This window comes from Pimephales promelas, chromosome 17 (assembly GCF_988280905.1).
Source record: "Pimephales promelas chromosome 17, fPimPro1.hap1.1, whole genome shotgun sequence".
Taxonomy (NCBI): domain Eukaryota; kingdom Metazoa; phylum Chordata; class Actinopteri; order Cypriniformes; family Leuciscidae; genus Pimephales; species Pimephales promelas.
Window position 1 is genome coordinate 27,056,487 of NC_142785.1, and position 25,049 is coordinate 27,081,535.

General features: G+C 36.8%; 2 protein-coding genes across 14 annotated transcripts in view; one reads left to right on the forward strand and one right to left on the reverse strand.

Annotated features, from left to right (window-relative positions):
* The window catches only part of baiap2b (BAR/IMD domain containing adaptor protein 2b), a 56,566-nt gene extending 34,176 nt beyond the window's left edge, over positions 1–22,390 (forward strand). For 3 of the 9 annotated variants that reach the window (XM_039665228.2, XM_039665231.2, XM_039665236.2), the window contains 8 exons: positions 4,702–4,854; positions 9,043–9,273; positions 9,647–9,842; positions 10,692–10,893; positions 11,042–11,110; positions 11,690–11,852; positions 12,679–12,716; positions 19,311–22,390. In XM_039665228.2, the coding sequence (XP_039521162.2) occupies positions 4,702–4,854; positions 9,043–9,273; positions 9,647–9,842; positions 10,692–10,893; positions 11,042–11,110; positions 11,690–11,852; positions 12,679–12,716; positions 19,311–19,437 (1,179 nt within the window). In that variant the 3' untranslated portion in view covers positions 19,438–22,390. Of the gene's footprint in view, positions 1–4,701; positions 4,855–9,042; positions 9,274–9,646; positions 9,843–10,691; positions 10,894–11,041; positions 11,111–11,689; positions 11,853–12,678; positions 12,717–12,911; positions 12,964–14,559; positions 17,364–18,744; positions 18,773–19,310 lie in introns of those variants that run through there. The other 6 variants (XM_039665234.2, XM_089122309.1, XM_039665235.2 and 3 more) reach the window with 5 other exon arrangements.
* Positions 22,391–22,920: 530 nt separating this feature from the next.
* Positions 22,921–25,049, reverse strand: part of lmtkb (lemur tail kinase 1 b) — a 47,251-nt gene continuing 45,122 nt past the window's right edge. For all 5 annotated transcript variants that reach the window (XM_039665200.2, XM_089122301.1, XM_089122302.1 and 2 more), the window contains one exon: positions 22,921–25,016. The gene's annotated coding sequence lies outside the window, so the exon portion shown is untranslated. The remainder of the gene's footprint in view (positions 25,017–25,049) is intronic.

Genomic DNA, 25,049 nt, shown 5'->3' on the forward strand with positions numbered 1-25,049 from the left:
AGGGGGAAGTGGGAGTGTTATGCTGTGGACTGACCTGGGGTCAGTTCATGCCATTAGCTGTAGGTGTGCTCCTCGTAGTAGTGTGGGAACACACTGTTGCGTAAAACGCTGTGGGCTCTGCTTGCATTTTAAACACACTCAACAGGTGTGTATAAGAGAAAACACAGAAAGGAAGAAGATGAGTGGGTCATTTAAATTAAGTGAACACAGTCAGGGTAACTTCCTGTTCCTGTTCTGGAGTCTAACGGAAGCTCCATAGACCTCAACAGATTCAGTTCCAATCAGAAACAGAGGCTCTGATGTACTTATTTTCTGGAGTCGATATTTGAAGCTCCAAGTTAAAACGTCTCTGGCCACAGCCCATAAACCCCAGCGCTCGCCAGCTGAGAAAACACTGTATGTGTAAACCCTTCCCATGGTTCCCTATATGTGGCATCTCTCTCATGAGATTTCTTAAATGTCCAATGAATGTTTTTATTTTCTGTAATAGCTTTTGTCAATTATTTATAGGTGTGTGAGTGTGTTCATTCCACTTAGCAGCTCAGTATGAACCATGGATGAATTTTACATGATGGGCTCATGGTCCCTGCTGTGCATCCTGCTGTGGAGAGTCTGTCTTCAGAGATGCCATGAGCAGAACACTGAAAAACACACTACACCAAGCCTTAGGGAATATCTGAAAGACTTGATAGCTGGTACCTTATCAGTTATTTGCTGATATTGGAGATTTGTTTTATAGATTATAATTATTTTTTTAAAAATTGCCAAGGATATTTAATTTCGCATGAATATTACCCTATATTTTTCATTTAGATTTAGTGAGAATTAGATGTAAAAAAAAAGGTTAATCAGGTTAAAGGTTAATAAAAAGTTAATCTTTTAAAATAATAATAATTTTTAAATGTTATATTTGTAATCCCAAATCAATTTTCAAACTCTACATTGTAATATTGTGATGCGTAAATTCACTTTGACAAATTCTTTATCTATTTAGACAAAATCAAGATTTAATATCAACCTTTTAAAAAAAATCGGAATTTGCCCCAAAAATGCCAATATACTAGTTAATATTTTCTGCAAAAATTCTATTTATTCAGTGAATCAGCTGTTTTTATAATAGAATTATAACAAGAATAAATAAGAATAATTCTTGTTATAATTATAATAAGAATAATTATAATTTTGTAATTTTCGACAGTTGTTAAAACATTTTGTTTTATATAAGAAACGATTCAATTTCCATTTCAATTTCCTCCCTGATTACTAAAGAGAAACGCTCCAGTTCTTCACAGAACTGCTGCCAATATTAATACCGTGACTAATTTAATCTACTCATTTCTCTCTTTTTGTTTCCTTGAGGAATCATAATGCACAGAAATGATGGCGCATTGCGCTCGTATCCTGCATTCATATTCTGCATGTGTTAAAATGAGGCCACACGGAGGGCAGGCAGATTGATTTCAACTGAAGGGTCGCTTATGATTTCAGACTGCAGTAGTGTAGGATATGGACCCACATTACATCATCTTTGTGCGTGTATATGTGTGTACATTTGTATTCCCCTTGGGTATCAAACTAAAGGCACATAGTGCAGAAATCTGAATATGATTTCTGAACCCATTTACCCCGACTCCACCACAATGAGCCATACGGCTACCTACTCCCCAGCATACAAATACACTGACTATGCAGTATACAGTACCTGTTTACCAACTCTAGTGTGTAAACCTGTGTTAAATGCAGTGTTTTTATCCTGACAGCTATTTAAAGAGTGTTTACTTGCTTAAGGGTATGATCATTTTAGCCACTTCACAAGTAGTACTTAACATCATGCTAATCACACTGCCTGTCTGTTACTAAAGGAGATTGTAAATACAGATGTTGAATGCCATGTTCCTATGCATTTAAGGTCTGAAGGTGAAAATATAGTTTACATAGTTTTAAATAAATCACGAGTGAACTTATTGTCTCAGGCTGTATTGCAGTAAACATAAATCAAAGCTGACATAAAAAAACTAGTTCTCATACATTTTACTCAGCCACTAAATAAAATAAAGAGAATTACTGGCAGCAGTGAAACTCTATGTGTGCAAATTAACTAGTCCAGGGGCAGTCTGGGATCTGTAAGATGCAGAAATGTGATGAATTTGAGCTTTGCCTGTTGACAACATATTTTTGTACTTGTATCTGGCAACGGACTTTCACTGGTTTTACGTCTGCAGTTGTGTAAGTGTACTTGCTGAACCTCAAGGTTTAATCTCAGTGTGCAGCTTGTACATGTTAATGTGCTCTTCATGACTCAGACACTGAAAGAATATTTAATAGGAGCCTAAAAAGGGGTTTTGACCATGGGTCATTCAATTCAAAGAAAATCCTGCTGTATAGTGCTGTCATTATCCAGAGAGAAATGTCATATGTGATCCATTAGCGCATAAATGTATGCAGTCTACATGCAGATGTGGGCAACGACATGTTCAAATTCCAAAATAGAGATTCAATCATAAATTACTGCTGCCCACAAAAACGGCCATTTTAGTAGCTTACATACCACTTAAAGGTTTGGATTTGGTAAGATTTTTTTTAAATTTTATACAGTTGTTTTATTACAATTTAAAACAACTGGTTTCTATTTGAAAATGTAATTTATTTCTGTGATTGCAAGGCTGAATTTTCAGCAGCCATTACACCAGTCTGACCCTTCAGAAATCATTATAACATGCTCAAGAATTATTAATTTGTTTTTTGTTGTCAGTTAACAGTTGTGGTGCTTAACATTTTTGTGAAAAGCGAAAAAAAGAAGAGTAAGGATTCTTTGCAAGTCTAAAAGAACATTTCTTTAAAATAGAAATGGCTTTAAACTTAAAACTTTTTATCGGTAGTGTAAATCTCAGGTTTGTTGAAGGAAGAGTGGACCCAAATTCAGGGAAGAACTTCAGCAATCTTTATTTAGATTAAAAAAATAAAAGCAAACCAAAAGTACCCTGTTTGCGTGTCCACACAAATCATGACAACATGAATGCACACGGCCAATAATAAACACAAGCCTCATGCTACACAGACCGCGAGAACACAAGAGCGCCGTGCCAATGAACACCAGACGCTCAACAAAAGCACAATGAACACTCAACTTGCGCGCTCACAACAAGAGACTAAACATGGAGCATGAATGTCTGTAACTGAAAGTGCCAGAATCCAATCACCGTACTCAGCATATACAAGGTCCCGATCGTACGAAAGAGTGTAAGGCTCGCCCACACAAAGACAAGACGATAAGAGTGTCAGGGCTTTGTCACCAAACCAAGAAAAAACCAGACCAAAGTGACAGAACCTTAACCATATACTAGTTTGTCTTAAAAAAAAAAATGAATCCTGAGTTTCTCTTTAAGGGTGTTTACACTGGAGAACCGGACTCCAAAGGGGAGGGAAAAACCTTCAAAGAACCTAGAAAGAACAGAGGCTGTTTGAGGACAACCATGCTTTGCCCTCAGCGTTTTCTTTTCAGTCTCCTGGAATATATTTTTTTTTGCTGAGCAAGTCACAGTTCACTTTAAATAAAGTTGTCAAGATTGATAATGTGATGTGACTGACACTTTGCAGAAATATTCTGCAATCAGCTGTTTTTGTGTGCTGAGCATGTTACCTTTCACCTGTCAAACTCCCACTCATGTTCAGAGAGAATCCTGGAAATCCTGTTGCATTTACATCTTGTGTTTTACCTACAGGCGGATTACATGTATACTAGCTGGACAACCCAATATCTGCTTTTATATTTGACACTGCAACATCTTTTTTGTTGTGTTTCTCTTTAGCTTTTCATCTGTTTTCAGTCTTTCACTTTCTTTCCCACATGAGTTTTATGCTCAAGTATTACAAGATGCACATTTGATGTGCATCAGAGTAACTAAACCTACAAAGCTGTTTTGGTGCTGGTTGGATATGTACCACCAATTACATAATGTGGCATTGCTTTATTCATTTCAGTTTGGTAAGTCACTAAACTCATGACACGTCAAAGAATGACAGTCTGGGTGAACATATTGTACACATTCATACATCACTATGAACCTGTGACACAGTTCACATGATGCAATGACCTTTTCTAACCGAAAACTAATAATAGACTTGCAAACAGCGATTCCAGCCTTTTTCATTTACACTTGGTGGGAAGGAATCAGCATAACTCACTGTGGTATCACGATGCCTACACAGGTTGAGGAACCTTATGGAAGGTGTCATCTGTGTGTGTGCGTTTGGATCACATCCAGTTCCTGCAAGGTGTATGTCCTTGTTAGATGATGTTTTGACTGTAGTGTGATCTCTACCGAGGCAGCAGCCTTGATCATTTCTATGCTGTTATACAGGCCTCTTGAGTTAATGTTATGATTATTTTAGTTCATTTTTAAAATGTATTTTATTATTATTATTTATTGAATGCTAAATAATGAACATGACCCACTTTGCTACCCACTTTGGATTCTCTGATCAAACCAAATAGGAAGCCTTCACCAGCTTTGTGTGCTATGGACCATTCCCATTTGCTATCACACAATGAGAGTAACAGCAAGCCTACATGGTTGTCATTTGAAAAGTGCATGTCAATTTCTCCTAGCATGACATTACATCAGTCATCAGTCTGAGTCAAACTTGGGCATTGTTTGCCTTTTTTTTTGTTTGCTTCACACCACCTTCCCTGTCCCCCAGTACGTCGAGACCATCAGCAGCAAACAAAATGAGCTGGATAACTACATCTCTGAGAGCTACAAGAACGCCCTGTCCGAAGAGAGACGGAGGTATTGCTTTCTTGTTGACCGTCAATGTGCAGTGGCCAAAACGAGCAGCACCTACCACACCAAGGTGAGAATCCATTTTATGTTGAAGAAAATTTGGGTTGCAGAAACACTGAAATTCAGTTAATTTAAGTAAAAATATCCTTAATGCATTTTAGCACTTGTTTGCACATTTAAATGTTAAAGACAACATTTATAACACATTTAACTTCCACATTGTGACATCATTTGAAGTGAAGCTGAATAATCAGTGAGACTAATTTGATTTTATCCATATTTGGTTCAGTTAAATTGATATTTGTTAATATTATCGTTTAAGATTTAACGATAATGCCAACTTGTCAATGACCTCATTTATATCAACTTGGTTACATTACCTTTGTTACATTAGCATTTATGAAAATTATTACATTTGATCAAATATTCTGGAAAAATCTGACATGTCAAAAGACTTTTTAAGTATATATGTTCAATTTCATGTTGTCTTTAACCTTTCAGTCATGTAATGTAAGCATTAAAGGGATAGTTCACGGTCATGTTGTCCTAAACTGGTACTGTATGAGTTTCTTAAAATATAGAAGATATTTTAAAGAATTTTGGTAATCAGACAGTTAATGACTTCAACCATATACATATATATTTTTATATACTATGGAAATCAATGGCTACCGGCGTCAACTGTCTGGATATCAGTTTTAAAAAATATCTTCTTTTGTGCTCAACAGAAGAAACTCATACAGGTTTGGAAAAACATGAGGGTGAGAAAGACATAATTTTCATTTTTGGATGAACTATCTCTTTAAAGCAGATCATATACTATAAATTAAGTATCCATTTTGCCAAGTAAATAATATACTTGGACAACTTCACATTTTATGTTCAGTTGTTTCTGCTCCTAATTGCCATTTATTCAGTAATTCATTGCATTTCATTGCTGATCATTCCACCATGCTTGCTAGAGAATGTGCTTGAATGTATATTGAGGAAAGATTCATTTGCTTATCAATCGTATTAAGATTTAATCAAGGTGGTGCACCCACATTAAGGTTCACACTGATCAAAAATAGAGTAGATATTCAGTAATCTGGTGGATTCACCAGCATGCAGAAGAACACCAGTCATTCCCAAGTAAGCGAGATTCACTCCTCTGCTGTGACGCCTACTCTTCAGAGATGGTGATAGACAGAGCATTGGGAGCAACGATGGCAAGAGAAGGAAAAGAAAACGGGAGGGCCAGTCAGAGAGTGGCCCACTTTTACAAGAACAGACTGTTCAGACGATAATCACTGTTTTCATGTGTGTAGGAAGACTCTTTCTCAGCAGGCAAATGGAGAAATATTTTAGACAATGTGGCGGTACTTCATTGGGTAAATTGTATTGGTCCATTCTCTTACTGTCTTTATGATCTACTTTTGTGAGAACAGGAAGAACAAAGTGATGTGAACTAAATGACCATCTGCCAGAGTTCGTCATGGTTGGATCTTAACACTGTTGCCCACGCCAGCCATGCAATAGCAGCAGTACTTGATACTTAATCATTCGTCTGCAACTGAGGGCAGAAGTAACAAAGAAAGTATAAGAGTTTTTCTCACGCTCAGATGACTAAGATATTTTACCACTGGGATGAAAATGGAAAATAAACATGCAATAAGATTTGTATGCTTGAAGGTTTTATATATTTCTTGGGAACTAATGGGTAGTTAGTACTGGTCTCTGAATTGGATCTGTGTGAAAACAAACACAGCAAAATTTACCATTCTTATGCAGGGTCAGTCCCTTTGGAGCAACTTGGGATCAAGTGCCTAACTCTTTGAGGTATTTGAACTATATCAACATGTCAGTGAGCTTTATAACCAATATGTCAAAAGGAGGAGATGTTTTGCAGAATAATTGACTCTTCTTGTGCTTTATTGGTCTTACAATACCTTTTTATGAAGAAGAGGCTAATGTTAAATGGTTATTCGCATACTGCATTCAAAACTCTCAAATCCTATTCACTCTCCTACATTCTCAAACTTGTTTTGTGCTGTGAACCACTAGCAGCATTTTAGCTGCATTGATTAACCCACCACAATATGTCACTAAGTATCATTTTTGAATGTAAATTAATGAAATTTGATAACTACTGTATGACAGAGCAAGACTTTTAGGGAATAATAGTTTTATATTTAGATTTTAATATCAGTTTGCAATATGTGTTCCACTAAAGAAATTAATACAGGTTTGGAATGACATATGAGTAAATTATGATCAATCTTTCATTTTAAGGTGAACTAGCCCTTTAAATCAATTTTAAAACCATGTTGCTTCAACTTGGCAATTAGTTTAATTACCTTACTGAATGTCATGTCGACTCTTGATACTTTTCAGCATTTAAAATAATGAAGAATTGGAAAGTGCGCTCATCTTTTCTTCCCTATTGTGAAGTATATCTGAGTGAAATGTAGGACGGGACTTGATTTAGGGATTATTGGAGTTTACTAACTGCTTGCATGATGTGAGATCTCATTAAATGAAATTATGTTGTTGCAAAGAGAAGGGGAGTTCATATTTTTGATGAAAGATTGTGAAGGCATATGAATTTTTAAAATGATCTGCATGGATAAATTGACTTAAGTTCTGCCAATTGTGTTCAATGCAATGGAAACAGCGCTAGCGTTTTTGCTTTCATGGACCCAATGAGGTCGTGACAGAGTCTGCAGGTGCCGGACAGGCAGGCGGGTGATAATTGCTTTGGTTGGGGTGGTATGAGATTGTGACTCAGAAAAGGACCATGGGGGCTCGGTAGATGCGGTACTGACCTGTGCTGGTCAAATAGAGATATTAGAAGAACCGAGTGAAGGAGAATAAAAACAAAGATTAGATTAGAAAGGTTTTGACATGTTAAGTGAAGTTCTTAAATGTAATTTCGGGATGAGTGAACCCATTTAATCTTTCAATTAACTGCCGGACCATATAAGCATTCGATCGCCTTGCTCCGGCATCGGCTGTTTTGGTATCCCTCCATCTCCCCAGCTCCACCAACATAATTTAGGCATTTTGCTATTGTTGAAGCTGCTTCCTCGAGCCCCTTCACTCAAAGGCAAATAAGTTTAACCTTAATATAAATTTTTCACCCTAGTACAATGTGTAGTACATTTATCACACTTATGTTAAAGCAGGGGTGCCCTGTTCCTGCCTCCTGGAGACCTGCAGAGTTTAGATTCAACCCTAATCCAACACTATTTGGGTTGAATTATCAAGTTCTTAAGTAGCTGGTTCAGTTGTGTTAGATCAGGGTTGGAGCTGAACTTTGCAGGAAGGTAGACCTTCAGGAACCAGATTGGGCACCCTTGAATAAAACATAAAAAAAAGCAATGAATTATGTTCCAAACACATGTTCTGTTGTTTCCTAGTCTATAAATAATAATAAATTAACCATTTTTGTGCAGTTCTCAAATCTGATTCACACACACAAACTAAATGATAATTTTTTTCTTTATTTGAATCTTTATTTGAATGTGAATGCAAATCAGATTTCAGGGCTTCTGTTAAGGGCAAGATTATCATTGAATACAGAGATGTTTAGTACCATGTTTAGCATATGCCATATTATGGTTAATTATAACCCTATCGTAGTCATCATCTGTCAGACACCATTGAAAAAGTTCTTCATAAATTGCCCTCTTCCGGTTTGGGACAACATGCGGGTGTCAATATATTTTGGGGTGAACTATAAAAATGTCACAACACATGTGGGTCTGCAGAGTTTTAAACAAGCATCCATGCACTGCTCAAGCAGATGCTCTGAATTACAGAAAAGATAAAAATCGCACTTCCTGTGCTCTACATTCGGGGGTCTCTAGGCGTTCCTCATCTCTCTCTTTTACAGCTACTGGTCGTAACACTCAGCCAGGGCCAGGCTCACTGCCTGTGCACAGGGCAGAGTAATGAGGCTATTTCAGGCTTCAACATACTGAGAAGGGAGGTTATCAGGATAGAGAGGGATGTCTCAGAGCTTCAGAGGAACGATTGGTGAGGAGGAATCACTATATCACACTTTATCGCATTCCCTCTATCAGTCCATCAGTTGAAGAGCTCACCCCTGAAACCTCAGCTGTGCAGGATCTGAAGTTTATTTTCACATAAAGAGTCTCTATTGGTCTATTCAAGATTTACCCACATGGGTTTTCTAAATTGTTCTCTTGCAGGTATGTAAAGTTTGTCACTCATGCTGGGTGCTAATACTTGTTGTGGTGTGGATTGTTTGTTTTAGGGCAGAGACTTGCTAACGCATAAGATCCCATTGTGGCAACAAGCATGTGCCGACCCAAATAAACTCCCGGAGCGGGCGATGCTTCTGGCTCAGCAGATGGGCTCAAGAGCGGTGGGGACGCTGGGACACCACACCTCTAAATCTAACCTGACCATCTCAGACCCCATCCCTGGGGCCAAGCCACTTCCTGTGCCACCTGAGCTTGCAGCTCTCATGGGGAGCCAACAGACGGTGTGTTAGAAACCCTGTTTGACCTGAATAAAACAATGAGAGCTACAAAATTATACGTCTCAAGTGCAGCTAGAAAACGTGTAAATGGTTGCATTAATTATGTGTATAATTACGTCCTGAGGGTGTTTGGGGGTGTGAGAACCACTCACGGCCAAATGATGGATATAAAGTCATTAAAATGCTGTTTGATAATGACCACAATGCTGTGGAAAGAATAATCCGAAACCTGGGGGCATGTACAACTCTTCAGTTTACTGTTTATTATCACAAAGGCACAGCTGAAGCAAGAAGTTACTGTATAGTAGAAGTAAAGTGTTTGGTTTTGCACATGAAAACTATGTGTTTTAATTGTTCCGAAAAAATCCTCTTGCAGAGGATGATGGGAGCCGAATGTGTACCCATAATGAATGGATCAGGGGCCCATGGAGGAGAAGATTACCAACGCTGGATGGAGACCAGAGCCGCACACGAGAAACCATCCGCGCAATCTCACAGACACGGTGTAGAGACCTTCTCGAATACCCTGCCTGTCCGCAAAGGTGCTCCTGCAAAGCCTAAGAACACTCTGGGTAAGTTAAGGATGCAACAAGCGAAACATCTCCCATTGCATCTAACTCAAATGGAAGTTTTCAGTGCTGTTTATTCAATACTCAGCTACGTATATAACTTATTTATGATCTGGCATCTGCGCTTTACAGCTTTGTCAGGGTCTGTGCACCTGTGCGTTTCTCTCTCAAGAAATTAGTGAGTATTCCTCTAGTGAGTGGACAATAACAGGGCAAACACTGCTGAAAATGAAAACGGGGCAGAGCAGCTGGGAATAGAGAGGACAGCTTTAAAAATGAGTAGAAAATAGGTGAAGGTTATAGCTTCTCCTTTGAAGGAAGTATTTTTAAGAAGCAGCAGAAACAACCCCTTTTAATGAGTGTTGTACACGACCTTTACGTTTAATTTTATGATAGCACTTTATTTTACAGTCCTGTTCCCCATGTATATACTAGTATGTACTTCCTATATTTTTTTATAATAACTGGGTAGTAACTAGGTACTAACCCTGAACCTACCCCTAAACCTAACCTTAACTCATGTAGTCACCCTGGCTTATATTAACCAGTTCTTTCTTGGGTAAGTACATGTACTGTCAAATAAAGTACAACCAAATTTTAAATAGCCGCCTTGTTGTTAACTGCCTACTTTGGCAGGATACTAACTGAAACTAAATCTCGGAAGTGACCGATTTGAGCGGTCTGAGAGGTTTGACTGATCTGATTCCATTAGTTTGATGTTAGTATGTTAACAAGACAAATATTTTAAACACAAAAACAATTTATTTTATAAAATATACATGTTTGTGTATAAATACACTAACATTTCTCTTGCATAATCAATAATGAGGAATTTCTCATCTTTGACCCTAGCAGAGACACAGACCCTGCCCAGGTCAAGCTCGATGGCAGCTGGGCTGGAGAGAAATGGCCGAACACGCGTTCAGGCCCTTTTTTCCCATGCCGCCGGGGACAACAGCACTCTCCTCAGCTTTATGGAAGGAGACATCATCACACTGTTGGTGCCCGAAGCCCGAGATGGCTGGCACTACGGTGAAAACGAGAAGAACAGAATGTAAGCATCTTATGCTTAACATCTCAATAAAATTTGCTCGTGCATAGTGACTTTAGAGAAAAAGATTTTTGATGATGAAAATGTTTTAAAGCAAATTGACTGAAATTGAAAATCTGCTTCAAATGCCATGTTGTATGTGTCTTATCAGGAGAGGCTGGTTCCCGTTCTCTTACACGCGTGTAATTCCCGAACCAGACAGCAACAAACTCCACGTCAGGTAAGTTTTACAAAAGCCTTTTCAATGTCTAAATGCTGGGTGGTGATGGTGAATTGTAAGTCGCTTTGGATAAAAGCGTCAGCTAAATGTAAATGTTAAATATTGTGCTGGCTCTTAACTTATAGTATGAATGAAGTGCAATTAGAGAACAATGATCATCATGAGCTGAATAACACCCTAAAACATGCAATTTAGACAAGCTTGATGCCTGTGCATTAAGATGTTAATGTTGGCATGACAAATCAAAATGAACCTTTGATCCTCTGTGCATGTTATTCCAAGAAAAGAAATGCCAGCATCCTTTAAATGTACAGTAGTCTAGCTCAGTCTCACTTTCCTTTTCACTGATGCCACTTGGATAATGTTATCCAATTTCATAATGTTTAGACATTATTTGAGCAAATGTGAATTCAGTTTGGCACCATTCTAGTATGCAACATCCAATCAATTCCTAATGGATAAAATAAACTACATTTCTCAATTCAATATCCAAAAATGTCACATTATAGACATATAAATGAGCTGCAGATGGCAAATCACGTTGACTTGAATGGTGTGTATATATGTATGTGTTTGCAGTTTGCAGCATAACAGGAGCAGCAGCACAGGAAATCTTCTGGAGAGAGAGATGGCGTTGCCAACACCTGATTACGGCATGCCCGCACGCTTCCTCGCCCAGCAGCAGAGCACACCACACAGCCGACAGAGACCGTACAGCATGGCTGTGCCAGGATTCTCACAAGTAAGCTATGCACACACACACACACACCCTGTCTATTCTCGTTCTTGCATCCAGTACACACAGATTAAACTTGACAGATGTATGCAGATATTAGTAGCTTTCTATAAAAATAGTACCGTAGACTTAATCACCTTTCGTAGACATTTATCAGACATGCTGAAATATATAGCGGTGCGACAGTTCGATTAGAGCAGCCCAATCTCCAGCTAACCGCATAGAGGACGTTCCAGTAAATTACCCTGAACCCTGAAGGAAGCTGGCATGTTGCATGTAAGAACAAACAAAATCTAGGGTTTGGCATTTAAAACCCAACGTTTATTTTTGAGAAATATTTGCATGAGAAGTCTGTTTTTGTACTAAACTTTACTGAAATATATCCACTTGCAATGGCGCAATGGCATTACAGACTTGTATAAATAAGCATACTTCTGGGGTAGCATCAAAATGCATCACAATCTCATTCACCAGAGGTATGGTGGAACGCTTTATGTCACAGTTTCAGAAGTAGGGCTTTGTTATATAATATGTCCGTGTATAATATACCCATGTGTGTAATGAAGCCAGCAAAGTGTACATATCCACACATGCAACAAAGCCAGCAAGAACCCCTCCTTAGTGCATTCAATATTGTCATGCTTTATGTTTTTTGGACTGGAGACACATTGCTTCTGTTGATGATGCACCCAATGACCTCCTTTTTTATTCCCTGTTACAATAGTAAAGCTTTAGCAACAGCATCATCAATACTGCAGTTCATAAGTGTTCTTCTACTGCCATCTACTGTAGATGTGAAGAAAAGTAAATAACATTTTCTCTTCCTTCACAGCAAGGGCTGGAGGAGTACGAGTCTCGATTCCAAACAAGGTAAGACCAAGTTACTCATTTACCTTCTGAACAGTGACACAATATCAACAAAATGCGTTTTAGTTTGTCTAAGTTTTTTTTTTGTTTCCTATATTATTTCTCTCTGGTTTTGTTTGAATTAAAAATGTTACATTCATATTCTAAATCCGTGGCGATTATGGCAAGCAAAAAAAGTCTCGTTTGCTTGACCTGCAGCCGGAGCAGACGAACATAGCTGACGTTTCTGAAGGTCTAGCCCAAACATAAGGTGGGCGGGTGACCAAACGGCACCTAAACCCATGTTGAACAAGAGAGAAACCTCTGATTGTTTAAATGGGTTTCATTAACCTCACAATAATATAAGTCATTATGGTCATTTCCCATAGATGAGAAGCATACCTACTCTCAAACATGTTGAACCTGTACTTTTTACAATAAAAAAGAAAAGTTAACTCAAATTGGTAAAGCACCTTGTGTGACATCACTATATATAAATACATAGCGCCTTGAGGGTCATCTATGGGGAAGCCGACCATTCCCAGCTTTTATTCCAAATTCCTTAGCATCCCAAAATTTGAAGTAGGTAGAGATTACATTTCTCAAATGGTTTATTTTTTCCATTTACGTTTCCATTCCATTCTTGCTTTTGTCGTCCGTGTGTGTCTGTCTTAAATAGTCGTTAAGTGTTTTTTGTTCCAACTTTTAGTTTCTGTAGGGAATTTCTCCTGAGATGTGATTTTCCACAGGCTTCCCTGAGTATTTTAAACCTCTAGTTCACTTTACACCATTTAGATTTGACTCCCATGATGCATTTGAAACAATGGGCTCCATTTTCTCAATACAAGTGTATGAATCTGGAATTTTTTTCTGATTTTGAAAAAGTATGTTTGAATGGTTCTCATTTTACTTTTGAACCACACACACGTCTTGCAGGAAATGAAGCCCATCACATGTCTGCAACCTGCTTTAATAGAGATTAAATGAGTAACATTTAAAGGGATAATTCGCGCAAAAAATGTAATTCTGTCATCATTTATTCACCCTCACATCATTACAGAGGACTTTCTTCCTTTCTTGGAAGACAAGAAATAATGGAGATTTGCGCTTTCAGCTTCAATAAGGACCATAAACGTAGTCTAAATGACTAATTTCCTATATTCATAAGTCCACTGAAGCCATTCAATAGCTTTTTATAAAGAAAACACTAGATTTTAAATCACCCCCTACCTCTCCTTTCAGGACAGAAGCACAAAAAAGAATAATTATTTTCCATGAATTGGTTGATCAAGTTCACAAAAAATTCACGAATCTCTTTCATTTCTTGAGTTCAAGTATAGCAAACAATTCATGGACTATTTTTATGATTCTTTCATGGTGCTTTTGCAACGCATTCTCACCCCAAGGCGTCACCTTTGACCATGCTTCAATATTTGACGTTTTAGGCGCCCTTTAGCGTCACTTACATGACGTGATCCTACGGCGTCATCTAACTGACGCTAAAGGAAAGCGTCAGTTAGAGGACGCGGTTAGGTTTAGGTGTGGGGTGGGGGTAGGGTACACGCTATCCTAGGGCGTCATCTAACTGACGCTAAAGGGCGCCTAAAGCGTCAGATATTGAAGCATGTCCAAATGCTTCCCAAGGCGTCAGTTAAGTGACACCTTGGGGGTGAGAATGGGCTGGCTTTTGCCTGATAAGCTCAGTCGCCGTTCATTGTAACTTTGGTTTGGAAAAAGTGAGTAAATGATAACAGTTTTCATTTATGGGTGAACTATTCCTTGAACTTGAGTGCTTTATGCTCTCTGTGCATCAATTTGTCCCTGTCCAAAGCCAGTCTGGCAGCATCTCCCTCTCTTTGTTCCACAGTGCCGAGGGCAAATTGATTTCGACAGTGTGAGAGGACAGACAGACACACAGACACCACCCTCCCCTCCGTCCACACTCACTTCCCTGTCTTCCTTTATCTCTCAACAATCCATTCCCCTTCACTCCACCCTCAGAGGAAGAGGATCTAGATCCACCCTTTCCTCCTTCTCTTTCCCTTATTTTATCCAAGTTGGAAGCAGCCAAATGGAACCGGAATGCTGAATATTCCATGTTGACCTTCCTCACCATACGTTCCTATCATAAGGATGTTGAACTTTTTTGAATAAACATGTTAAGTTGTCTATATGTATCTCTTGCCTGTCTTTCATGCATGTACATGTCAGCAATGTATAAACTAAGTGCATCACTTTTCACATCGAGGGGGTCCATGGATTTAGTTTTTACCAGAAAATGGAAATTATTTCATTATTCTGCGTAACTTTTTTCCTCTGTGGAACACAAAGAAGCAGATTTTTTTTCCTTAAAATGAAAGTGAATGGACCTGTACAGCAATATTTTCTTTTTCTGTGATTGCCTGTTCCTTACACAAACATATGAACCACTTTTATAGTGCTTTTTATATTCATTTGAAGCTTGACAGCAACTGGTCCCAATCCACTTTCACTTTATTGAAGAGTGAAGCTCAGAAATCACAAAATTTTGTTTGTGTTCCATGCAAGAAATAGAAGTTGTATGAGCTTGAAATGACATGAGGGCAAGTAAATAATTACATTTTTTGTTGAACAAAAAAAATTACAATGAAACCGATGTGGCAATATGTTTGAATGTACAGTTTAGAGTTACAAGTCCAAGCTGAGGATTTATAAAAATACATTTATATTCAGGTGTTTTGGAATTATTAATTTGCATTGTACAATTGAATGGATATGATGTAATTATTAAAGAGGTCTCGGTGTTTTTCCATCTCATTACTTTTATTACTGATGTAAAGGGCCTCCATGATCTCATCTGGAGTGCCTTCAATAAAGTATCTGTTTTCTAATTGCCTCAAGTGTTGATTAGAGCAGGACAGATTTGATTCTGCCCTTGCATTGTCTCAAGTGAAGATTGTTGTGTTCTGAAAGCCTTGAAGCTGAATTGGAACAAATTCTTTAAATATAAATGACAATGTCAGTTGTTCCTGGAATTCATGGTTCATGCATGAAAGAAAAGACAACTGGTACCTGCATTTCCATGTCCCTTCACCACCCTCAAGTGACTCAATAAGCCGTGAGAAGCTTATGTTAGTGATTTCACCAGTGGTATAACCCACTTAACATGGTAAATCACTGTAATTGTATAAAGTATCTCATTGCTCATATACATAAAAGCAGAAAGAATAAACAACATATAAGTTGCTTAGAACTTAGAAGCAACATTTCAATATTAATGTAGATAAAGTTCAGCTTATCCAATCAGATTTTACACAGTCTTTTTTTCCTCTCCAATCCTACATCCATATTGCAGACTACATCCACAGCGATACATCCATATTAATGATATGCCAAGTCTTAAAGGTGCAGTGTGTATTTTTTAGCGACATCTAGTGGTTTGGTTGCGAGTTGCACTAAGGGCTCAGCCCACTGCTCACCCCTCCATTTCGAAGAAGCTACGGTGGCTAAAACAGGACAAACATACCGTCGTCTGAGACAGCAGAGAATAGCCAGAGTAAGCCAAGAGTAGACATATACATTAGATGTCACCTTGGGGTTCTAAGCATGAACCGCCGCCATCTTGGAACAGGGGTGTTGTCAAAGGAAGAAGCTAGATAACGCTGCTATCTCTGCCTTTACTTCGAATTAATTGATGGTGGCGGACTTTTGTGCTGTGAATGATATTCACACGAATGAAATCTGGACTAGGAAGAATGTTTTTAAAAAAACTTTTTTTTTTCTGGAATCAATGATAAACACATGTCTGACAACAACTAAACTAAAAAAACAACTAGAAAATCGCATTCATGATGATTTATGATTAAGGTGATTTTATTTCTGTTAGACCTTAGTCTACATTGACACTGATGCATTAAAGATGGCGGCTCAATTGACGCATTCGTTCTAATGAAGGCGACATCTAGAGTATATATCTATGTGTGTATCTATATGAGTTATGTAGATACAAATGTCTCATTCTAAGGTAAAAAATTACATCTTTATACACTGCTGAAAACATAGTTATGGATGTCATATTGCATTTCTGTTAATAGATACTCAAAATGTACACATTACACCTTTAATATAATCCATGTGATCCAGTGCCTTGTACATAGCACATCATATTTGTAATTATAACTTTAATCAAACACTGAATATTTCTCATTATTTTCTTTTGACATGGATGCATTTCTTTTATTTGGATCAACAAGATCCCTGTACAGCTTTTTAATTCAAAACATATGTAAACACTAGCAATAATCAAATTTGATACCATCTTTTTTTGTTGTTCAATAACAATTTACACAATCTTGTATAAAAGTTTATAATACACTTACACACTATCTTGTGTGAGTTTTATAGCCTTTTTCACAGGAGTGAAAGCTGAAGTATTTTAGTTCCAGTGTCAAAGGGAACTGATTAAATGCTTTGAAATTGCCATTTTATAAAAACAGATGGATGATTAAAAGAGGCGATAGAGTTTATGTTTCTCTGATGTGATGGAAACACCACAGTGCTTGTCTATTAGTCAGCAAAACAGTTATTGTTCAAAGATACACATTACATTTTCTCTGTATTGTACTTGAAATGCCGATATATCGCTGTACATGAAGGTGATGCACAATGAAATAAAATGCACCTTCAGTAAAGTACGTGTGAACATGTCCTTTACACTCACTTTCCCTTTAAGTTTTTTTCATGTTTTCCTGCACTGAAGATCCTGTGTCTGTCTCTCCTATAGTTCTGTGTGACTAAACTAACTAAACCAACGCTCCTTGCTGTAGCTCTGCCAACACTCTCTATCTCTGTTTTGATGAATTTAGAGACAAAAGGAGTAAGACTGGAAGCCAGTGCCAGTGTTTCTTCTTTCTGCGCTAAAGTAAAGCCATGGTACAGCCGCTACGCTCAAAGGGAGATCCACCTCTGTCGTGTTTAATTTTCTTTTTTTGGAATGCCCACAATTGGATGTAAAAGAGAAATTACAATAACTGTGGTTTAAAGTATATACACTCCAAAATGCATGTATTTTGGTCGACACTAGAACAGTGTAATGTTGCTAAATGATCATGTGACTTTCTACTCTTGAGAAGATGAATAAAGATTTCTTCAGATTTAAGCAGTGTAGATTTTCTTAATGCCCGTTTTGTCATAATTTGATTTTTAATGTCATGGTAACCTGTCTGTTGTCGTGCCATGAGGCCGATCAACAGAATATGATTGCCTACATTTTAGTCTGTTCGTCTCTCTAAATTGATCTGAAATTATTGACTTATGATAGCTAAGTGCAGTTTTTGCTGATTTTCAGTTCTCAGATTGATAACTGCAGACACTGTCAATCTGAAGTGTTTCTGCAATCTGCAACTCAACTTTCACTGCATATACACTGTAAAAATGATGATCAATTAGTTGACAACATATTTTTACATTGCTTTAACTCATCAAAATAAGTTAAGCAATTTTCAGCTTTTCTGTAAGTTCAAATGACTTAAACATCATATACTTTGTATAATCAACCTTTTTTAATAACTGTTATTAAACATGGTCAGGCTTGTAAATTACTTTTGAAGAGTACATATTGCCAAAATGATAAGCTAAATTAAAGAATATTCCCCCATTATAAAAAAAGTGTTTTCACTTTTCACAGTAGCAATAATTTCATTTCAGAGGTGAATTTAACAAATTAAGTTTTGTTAAAAAAATTCAAAAAGGCTGACGCTGGCTGGCAACTTAAAACAAAAAAAAGAGAAAGAATTAAAGATCAAAAAGCATTTAAGAACTATTAGATGTGATGACTAAACTTATCTAATTCACAATAAAAAAAAGAGCTCTCGATTGGATTGTTCATCATTTTCTGAATGTTAAGCACATTATATAATACATCTGAAAGATCCAAGTTCTATTTTGTACACTTTTCAATAAAAGTGCCTGTTGTATTTTATTTATTTTTTTAGAAAATAAAAATAAACATTAATATAATTTCATTAAAGACATATAGTCAAATTCCTATAGCCTGTTCTCATTTTTTTCCCAGTGTGGCTCCTGAAATTGAACGCTTTTGAGTGAGTAAGCTAAACAGCTAAAATATATCTCCATGATCATTTATTTATATATTAAAATTTTCAAAGAAGATTGCATGGTTATGACACCACTGAATAATTAAGTGACCCCGAAAATGATTTTCAACTTTTGGGTCTCTATATTTCTGTTTCCAGCATGTTGAAACTGATTTTACTTCAGCTTCAAGTTCTTTCCTCCCCATTTGATAAAGCCCCAGCTTTCTGAAGAATTCAATTTACAAATACAATTTCATATTTCAAAGCAAAATATGATGTGATGATTTCCTGAAATGACTTCATATTAATCTGAAATGAATCTTTTGAGCAGCCAAATAACTCAGGGAAAAGAGAACTTGAATTCTGTTTTTATGGCATGCATAATCTCGAAATTATTATTTTCATTTCCTTCCAATTTCACTCACGCAAATATCCCTTTTAACATTTTTTTTTGCATGTTTTATTGTCACTTTTAAGCGTCCTTAGAAACAATGGGTCAATCCTTTATTTGATGCTATATGGTTTATGTTTTTTTTTCTTTTAGAGTGACGGACCCTCTCCAATTCACCACATTTGCGCTCACATCTCGCCAAAGACAAAGCAATTCCATCAGCAAGCAGAAACCCAAACTCATCGCAACTGAAGACCATGGATTTCGACTCCATTGTTAGGACAAATGTTTTACAGGCCACATGAAGATACTGTACAGAACATTACCTTACACACACGATCCACAGAACGCCATCATCTGTTCATTCTACTACTGCATTACAAGTTGAGCTTAATATGGATCATATGATCCTTATGATAAAGAAACCATCACTCGACAAATGAAAATATATTTAGTAAGATCGTCCTACTTTTAGTCGATTGTACGTTTGGTCCATTGAAGAAATCTGCTCAAATGACCAGATAACATACATAGATATGTATTTGTGTCTCATACTGCACAGTTTCTGCCCTCTTTCCACCATAGGCTACAACATATTTGTTTTCTCTTGCACTTTGAATAATTCAAAATAAGGTTCAGCCTCAATAAAGTGATTCAAGCAAAACTTGAATCTTATTGTTTTTAATATGGACAGCAATGCACCTCTTCATTTAATATCATGCATTTTATGATATATTCTGCATTGTTATATAAACAATTTCTCACAATATTTCATTTATATCACCATCACGATTCTGTTTGGTGACATCAATCTGCAAAATGTTTTACTTTTTTGTATTTCACAGAAAAAGAAAAATGCACACTTCATGTGTCATAATCATTTTGCAATGATGTTTTTTCAGATATCAAAAATTCTAGGCCTACTAAGAAGGGCCTGGAGAATAGATCTCAAAGCTATTGTCTTCTCTGGATAGAAATGAATAGAGACTGCTCTCCAAGAATGTCCCACTCCCTCAACTTCCTCTTTATCTTATCTTTAAAAAAACCCTCATCACCATTTCTCAATAATCACACTTATTCAATGTTACATAAATGTTGCCAACCATTTGTGGAAAATAGCTGACGCCTGCTCACTTGCTCGCTAGATGGCGCCAAGCATCGGCACTTTACATCTGTTTTCCACAAAGCCTGGCTGTTGTATTTTCAGAATATAGACAAAATGTCAAATAAAGCTGTTCTCATCTTTATAGCCTATATCTTCTGGCTGAAAACCAGTGGCGTAACGAGCCAACACCGGGCCCTTAAGAAGGATTTTTAATGCGGCCCCCCCACCACCGGCAATGTCCACGATTCGCACAATTAAAAAACACACTGCTGGTGACGGCGCACCATAACACATTGTTACTCACTGCTATGACTACACACACATAGGCCTAGGTCCAAATACATTAAAAAAAATGCTTACTTGCGTTATAGCTGCATTTTTCCGGGCTTTCCTCTGTGCGAAGTTGTCGATTAAGATCCAGATGGCGCGCGGGGGCATTCTCAATATGGCAAGTCCAGAGAGACGACTCTGTCCCATTGAGCTCTAAGTTGAGATAGCTTTTTTTTTTTATCAGTTTCAGTTTTGAAAAAGAACGCTCTGCAGAAGCCACTGTCACTGGGATGGTGAGAAAAAGCATGAAAGCAGTGCAAACCTCCCCGAAACTCGCTCGCAGTGATGCAGCTGTTCTCGACAATCAGCAGTTGCACTGTTTGTGAGATACGGTCTTTCAAGCATGAACGAAATGATAATTCATTTGTCAAATTGCTTTTTCCGTTTGGGCCTTTGAAAGCGATTTTTGTGTTTGTAATTTGACGACTCAATCTCAAGTTCAAACTTTTTTTTTACGTTTGCGCATGCGCATGTTCACCCGGGGATTCCACAGTCCCATTTGAAACAAATTGCACCAAAATCCATTATTGTTTGTTTCAAACACATTCAATGATCAGTTCGACGCTGTCGTCATTATTTATTAAAATATATTTGCGAAAAATTAAAATGCGATCAGACTAAAAGTAGAAAATGCGATGGGGGGGCCAGCTGTCAATCAATATCTTCCAGGCACGCGGGCCCCTGATTGGTCCAGGGCAGGCCCGTAAGCAACCGCGTACCCTGCCGATAGTTGACAGACTACAAACAGCAAATCCATAAAAATCAAAATGCTAGATTGTTAGCAGTTGTTGGATTGCTAGACAGGCACAATCATTTATTATAGTTTTCGAGAAACTCGTCATGCCCTGCAACAGTTGAAAAAGAAAGACCCTTTCATGCATAGCAACTTGGCAGTTTATTGGTCTGAATGCATTATTTTGCTTTATAGTTTTTACTTTAATGAAGGTATTATGCACTACTTTCTGCTGTGATGAAATCCTGTCAAAGCTTTACGATACTTTGACATTTTGTTCTACAGCATAAATTACACACACCCATAGTGAAAACGTGAATTTTGAAGCAGTTATTAGCAGTTAAAGCAGTTATTTTTGACAATGATTGCATTGATTGATTGTATGTATTGATGCATTTCAAATTAATGTATAAATGCATTTTGAATAAATGTAGTGATTCTTTTTGAAAAAGTAGTGATTCTTTTTGAAAATGTAGCTATTCTTTTTGAAAAAGCAGTAATTCTTAATTTCTTTTCGAAAAATGTTGTGATTCTGTTTGAAAAATATAGTGATTCTTTAAAAAAATGTAATGATTCTTTTCGAAAGTGTATTGATTGTATTTATTGATTGTATGAAAAAGGTAGAGGTTCTTTTTCAAAAAAAATGTAGCGATTCTTTTCGAAAAAGTAGAAATTATTTTTGAAAATGTAGCGATTCTTTTTGAAAAACAGCTGTTCTTTTAGAAAAAGTAGTGATTCTTTTTGAAAAAAGGAGTGATTTTTTTGAAAATGTAGCAATTTTTTAAAAAGTAGCGATTCTTTGCGAAAAAGTTGTTTATTTTTTTAAAGTGTAGGGATTGTATTGATTGTATGTATTGATGCATTTTGAATAAATGTAAAGATTCTTTTCGAAAAAGGTAGCGACTTCAAAAAAGTATAAATTCTCTTTGAAAGTGTAGTGATTGTATTGATTATATGTATTGATGCATTTTTAATACAAGCAATTCTTTTCTAAAATGTAGCAATTCTTTTCGAAAGTGTATTGATTGTATTGATTAATTTTAAATAAATGTATTTTGAATAAAAGTAGCGATTCTTTTTTTAAGTAGGTATTCCTTTAAATAGTTGCAATTCTTTTAGAAAAAGTAGCGATTCTTTTTCGAAAAAAGGCAGTGATTCTTATTTTTAAAGTAATGATTCTTTTCGAAAAATGAAGCAATTCTTTAAAAAAAAAATGTGCGATTCTTTTTGAAAAACATTTTATTAAAGAAACGTTACATTTTAAAAAAAGAACCACTATATTTAAAAAATTATCGCTACATTATTAAAAAGAATCACAACATTACTATTATTATTATTATTGTTTTAATTAACATTTTTTAATCTCCACCATCATGGAATCCAACTCCTCCCACCTTACATAAACATAAACCTACCCATCTCCGCCCCGTGATCCCTAACCCCACCCCCTGATTCTAGTTACCTCCACCCCCTGAACCATAACCCCACCCCTAATCCTTCCCATCTCCACCCCTTAGATCTGGATCCAACTCCACCCCCTGGATTTCATGTAATGAGGTCCTGAAAGCGACTGAGAATAAAAAACTGCAAGAGAATACCGTCAAATAGAATGGTTTTATTTTTCTCACTAAGTTTGACAAATTTGAGAAACAGACTTACACCCACTCTCGCTTAACATTATACTGCAATTCAAAACCATCGTACAGGGAAATTTCCCAGGGAAAAAAATCAGTGAATCTGCCGCTCTGGATCAGAATAACAGGGACACCAATCCGGCGTGTGCCAAATCACGTGAAACATTTCTTTGGCAGAAAACACATACTTTTCCTTTACCTCCTAAGTTCCCATTTGATCTTTCGGTAGTTTAAAATTGTTGAATCAAATACAAAAATAGTACAGACTGTTGTCTAGTTCAATCTAAGCTAGACGGTTACATAGAATAAACGCCTTCACGGGCAAACAAACAGAACATATCGAGAGTAGCGTATGGAGATTTAACGCACAGAAGTGTGCAGGTAACATCGAATCCCTCCGCACTGTACACTGTTCTCAGTCACATCTGCAGACTCGTCCTCCTTGATCACGTCCGACGTGTTGTTTCCCAACCATATGTGAAAAAAGTCACAAGATCATGTCCATTTTGTTCAGCAGTTGAAATTGTTCCTTTTGGTCAATTTATAAAGTCCAACATCAAGTTCAGCATGACGTTCTGTTTAGCGTTGCAGCTTGCAATGCTAAAAAGCATTTATCTGTTTTCAAGGAAATATAAAACATGTGTTGGCTAATAAATAACACTCTTTATGTATATTATTAACACCCTGATCATAATAGCCTACAACCCGGCTTCAATCCTCAAAAGATAGCAGGCATGTACAGCATCATTTAACAGGGTGAATACAGGTAAAGTGCAACACTTTCTGGTCATTTGTAATCACCTTTGTTTTTGTTTTTTTAATAATATGATTCAAATGGCTAATGATAATGATTTAGATTAAGAGGCCCTCTTCACCCTCTAAATACATCATTAAATACATGTCAGATCATTGAAATCCCCCATTACATAATATGTTGTCAATTATATATTGTTTAATATTTATTTTTGAGTATTATGAAGATTTTCTACTTGCCTACTTTTAAAACTTCAATACTTTAAAAAGGTAATCATTTCACTTTATATATATAATTTCATGGATTTAGCTGCAGATATTCTAAGTCAAACTCATCAGAACATGATTTCTGCTATTTGGTTACATGTCGTTTTGGCTAAAATAACTTGGGAGATGTATGATATTACATCATGTAAGCAAAGTCAACAGTGATTATAATGTGTTTGGTTTCTTTGACATGTTCTATGCCTGTACTCTCTTCAGCTATTGTTAGACGTCTATTCAATTTTCACTTTTTCCTTGTTTTAACCTAGACGTCAGGTCTGTGTTTGGATGGCTATTAGATGGCAAAATTGCTTTCTGGGAATTAATTTGATTTGAAGAACTGAGTAATAAGTAAATAAATAACAAACATGATCTAAAACACTAAGCAAATTATGAAGAAAGAGATTTGATAATAAAGTGTGGTTATTAATAAAATGGTTTCAGAATGCCATGTCACCATAACACAATGCTACTCTCAGGCAGGTGACATACACAAGGCAGCCGTGTGTCGTGAACTTCATTTTAGTCATGAAAACACTTAAATACCCTCTTCTTTTTAAACTCCTCCTTTACAAACAACACTGCATTGGTATTTCACAGTAAAAATCAGTATGGTTTAGTTTTGTTACATTTCGCTAAGATGGTCTCTTTCGATTTTTGATGCAGTGATACCTTTAGCGTCTTTTCCAACACTTTCCAAAAATACAGTATATGATGTTGTAAACAGTCACAGTCAGTTTTCAGTAGGTCCATATGAACAAAGCAGATCCATCCAAATTCTCTTTCATCTATAATATGCTAAATTTTAGTTTGTGTTTGTTAATATGTTTAGTCATTTCCACGTGTTTTTTTCTTCTGGGCCCTTTTTTAAAAGGGCTGCTCTGAAGTGTTTGCTGTCATTAAGTGGCACTGTCTTTGAGGAAATCCAAAAACGGTTTCCAAAGAGATCCAAACCTTCTTCTCACTGAGGGGTCTGTCAGTGCAGCTCACTGTTGGTATTAGTATGATGATTCACTCTATTTCACCGTCTTCACTGCTACCTTTAAAACAGAGGAAAAACACAACTTTAAATT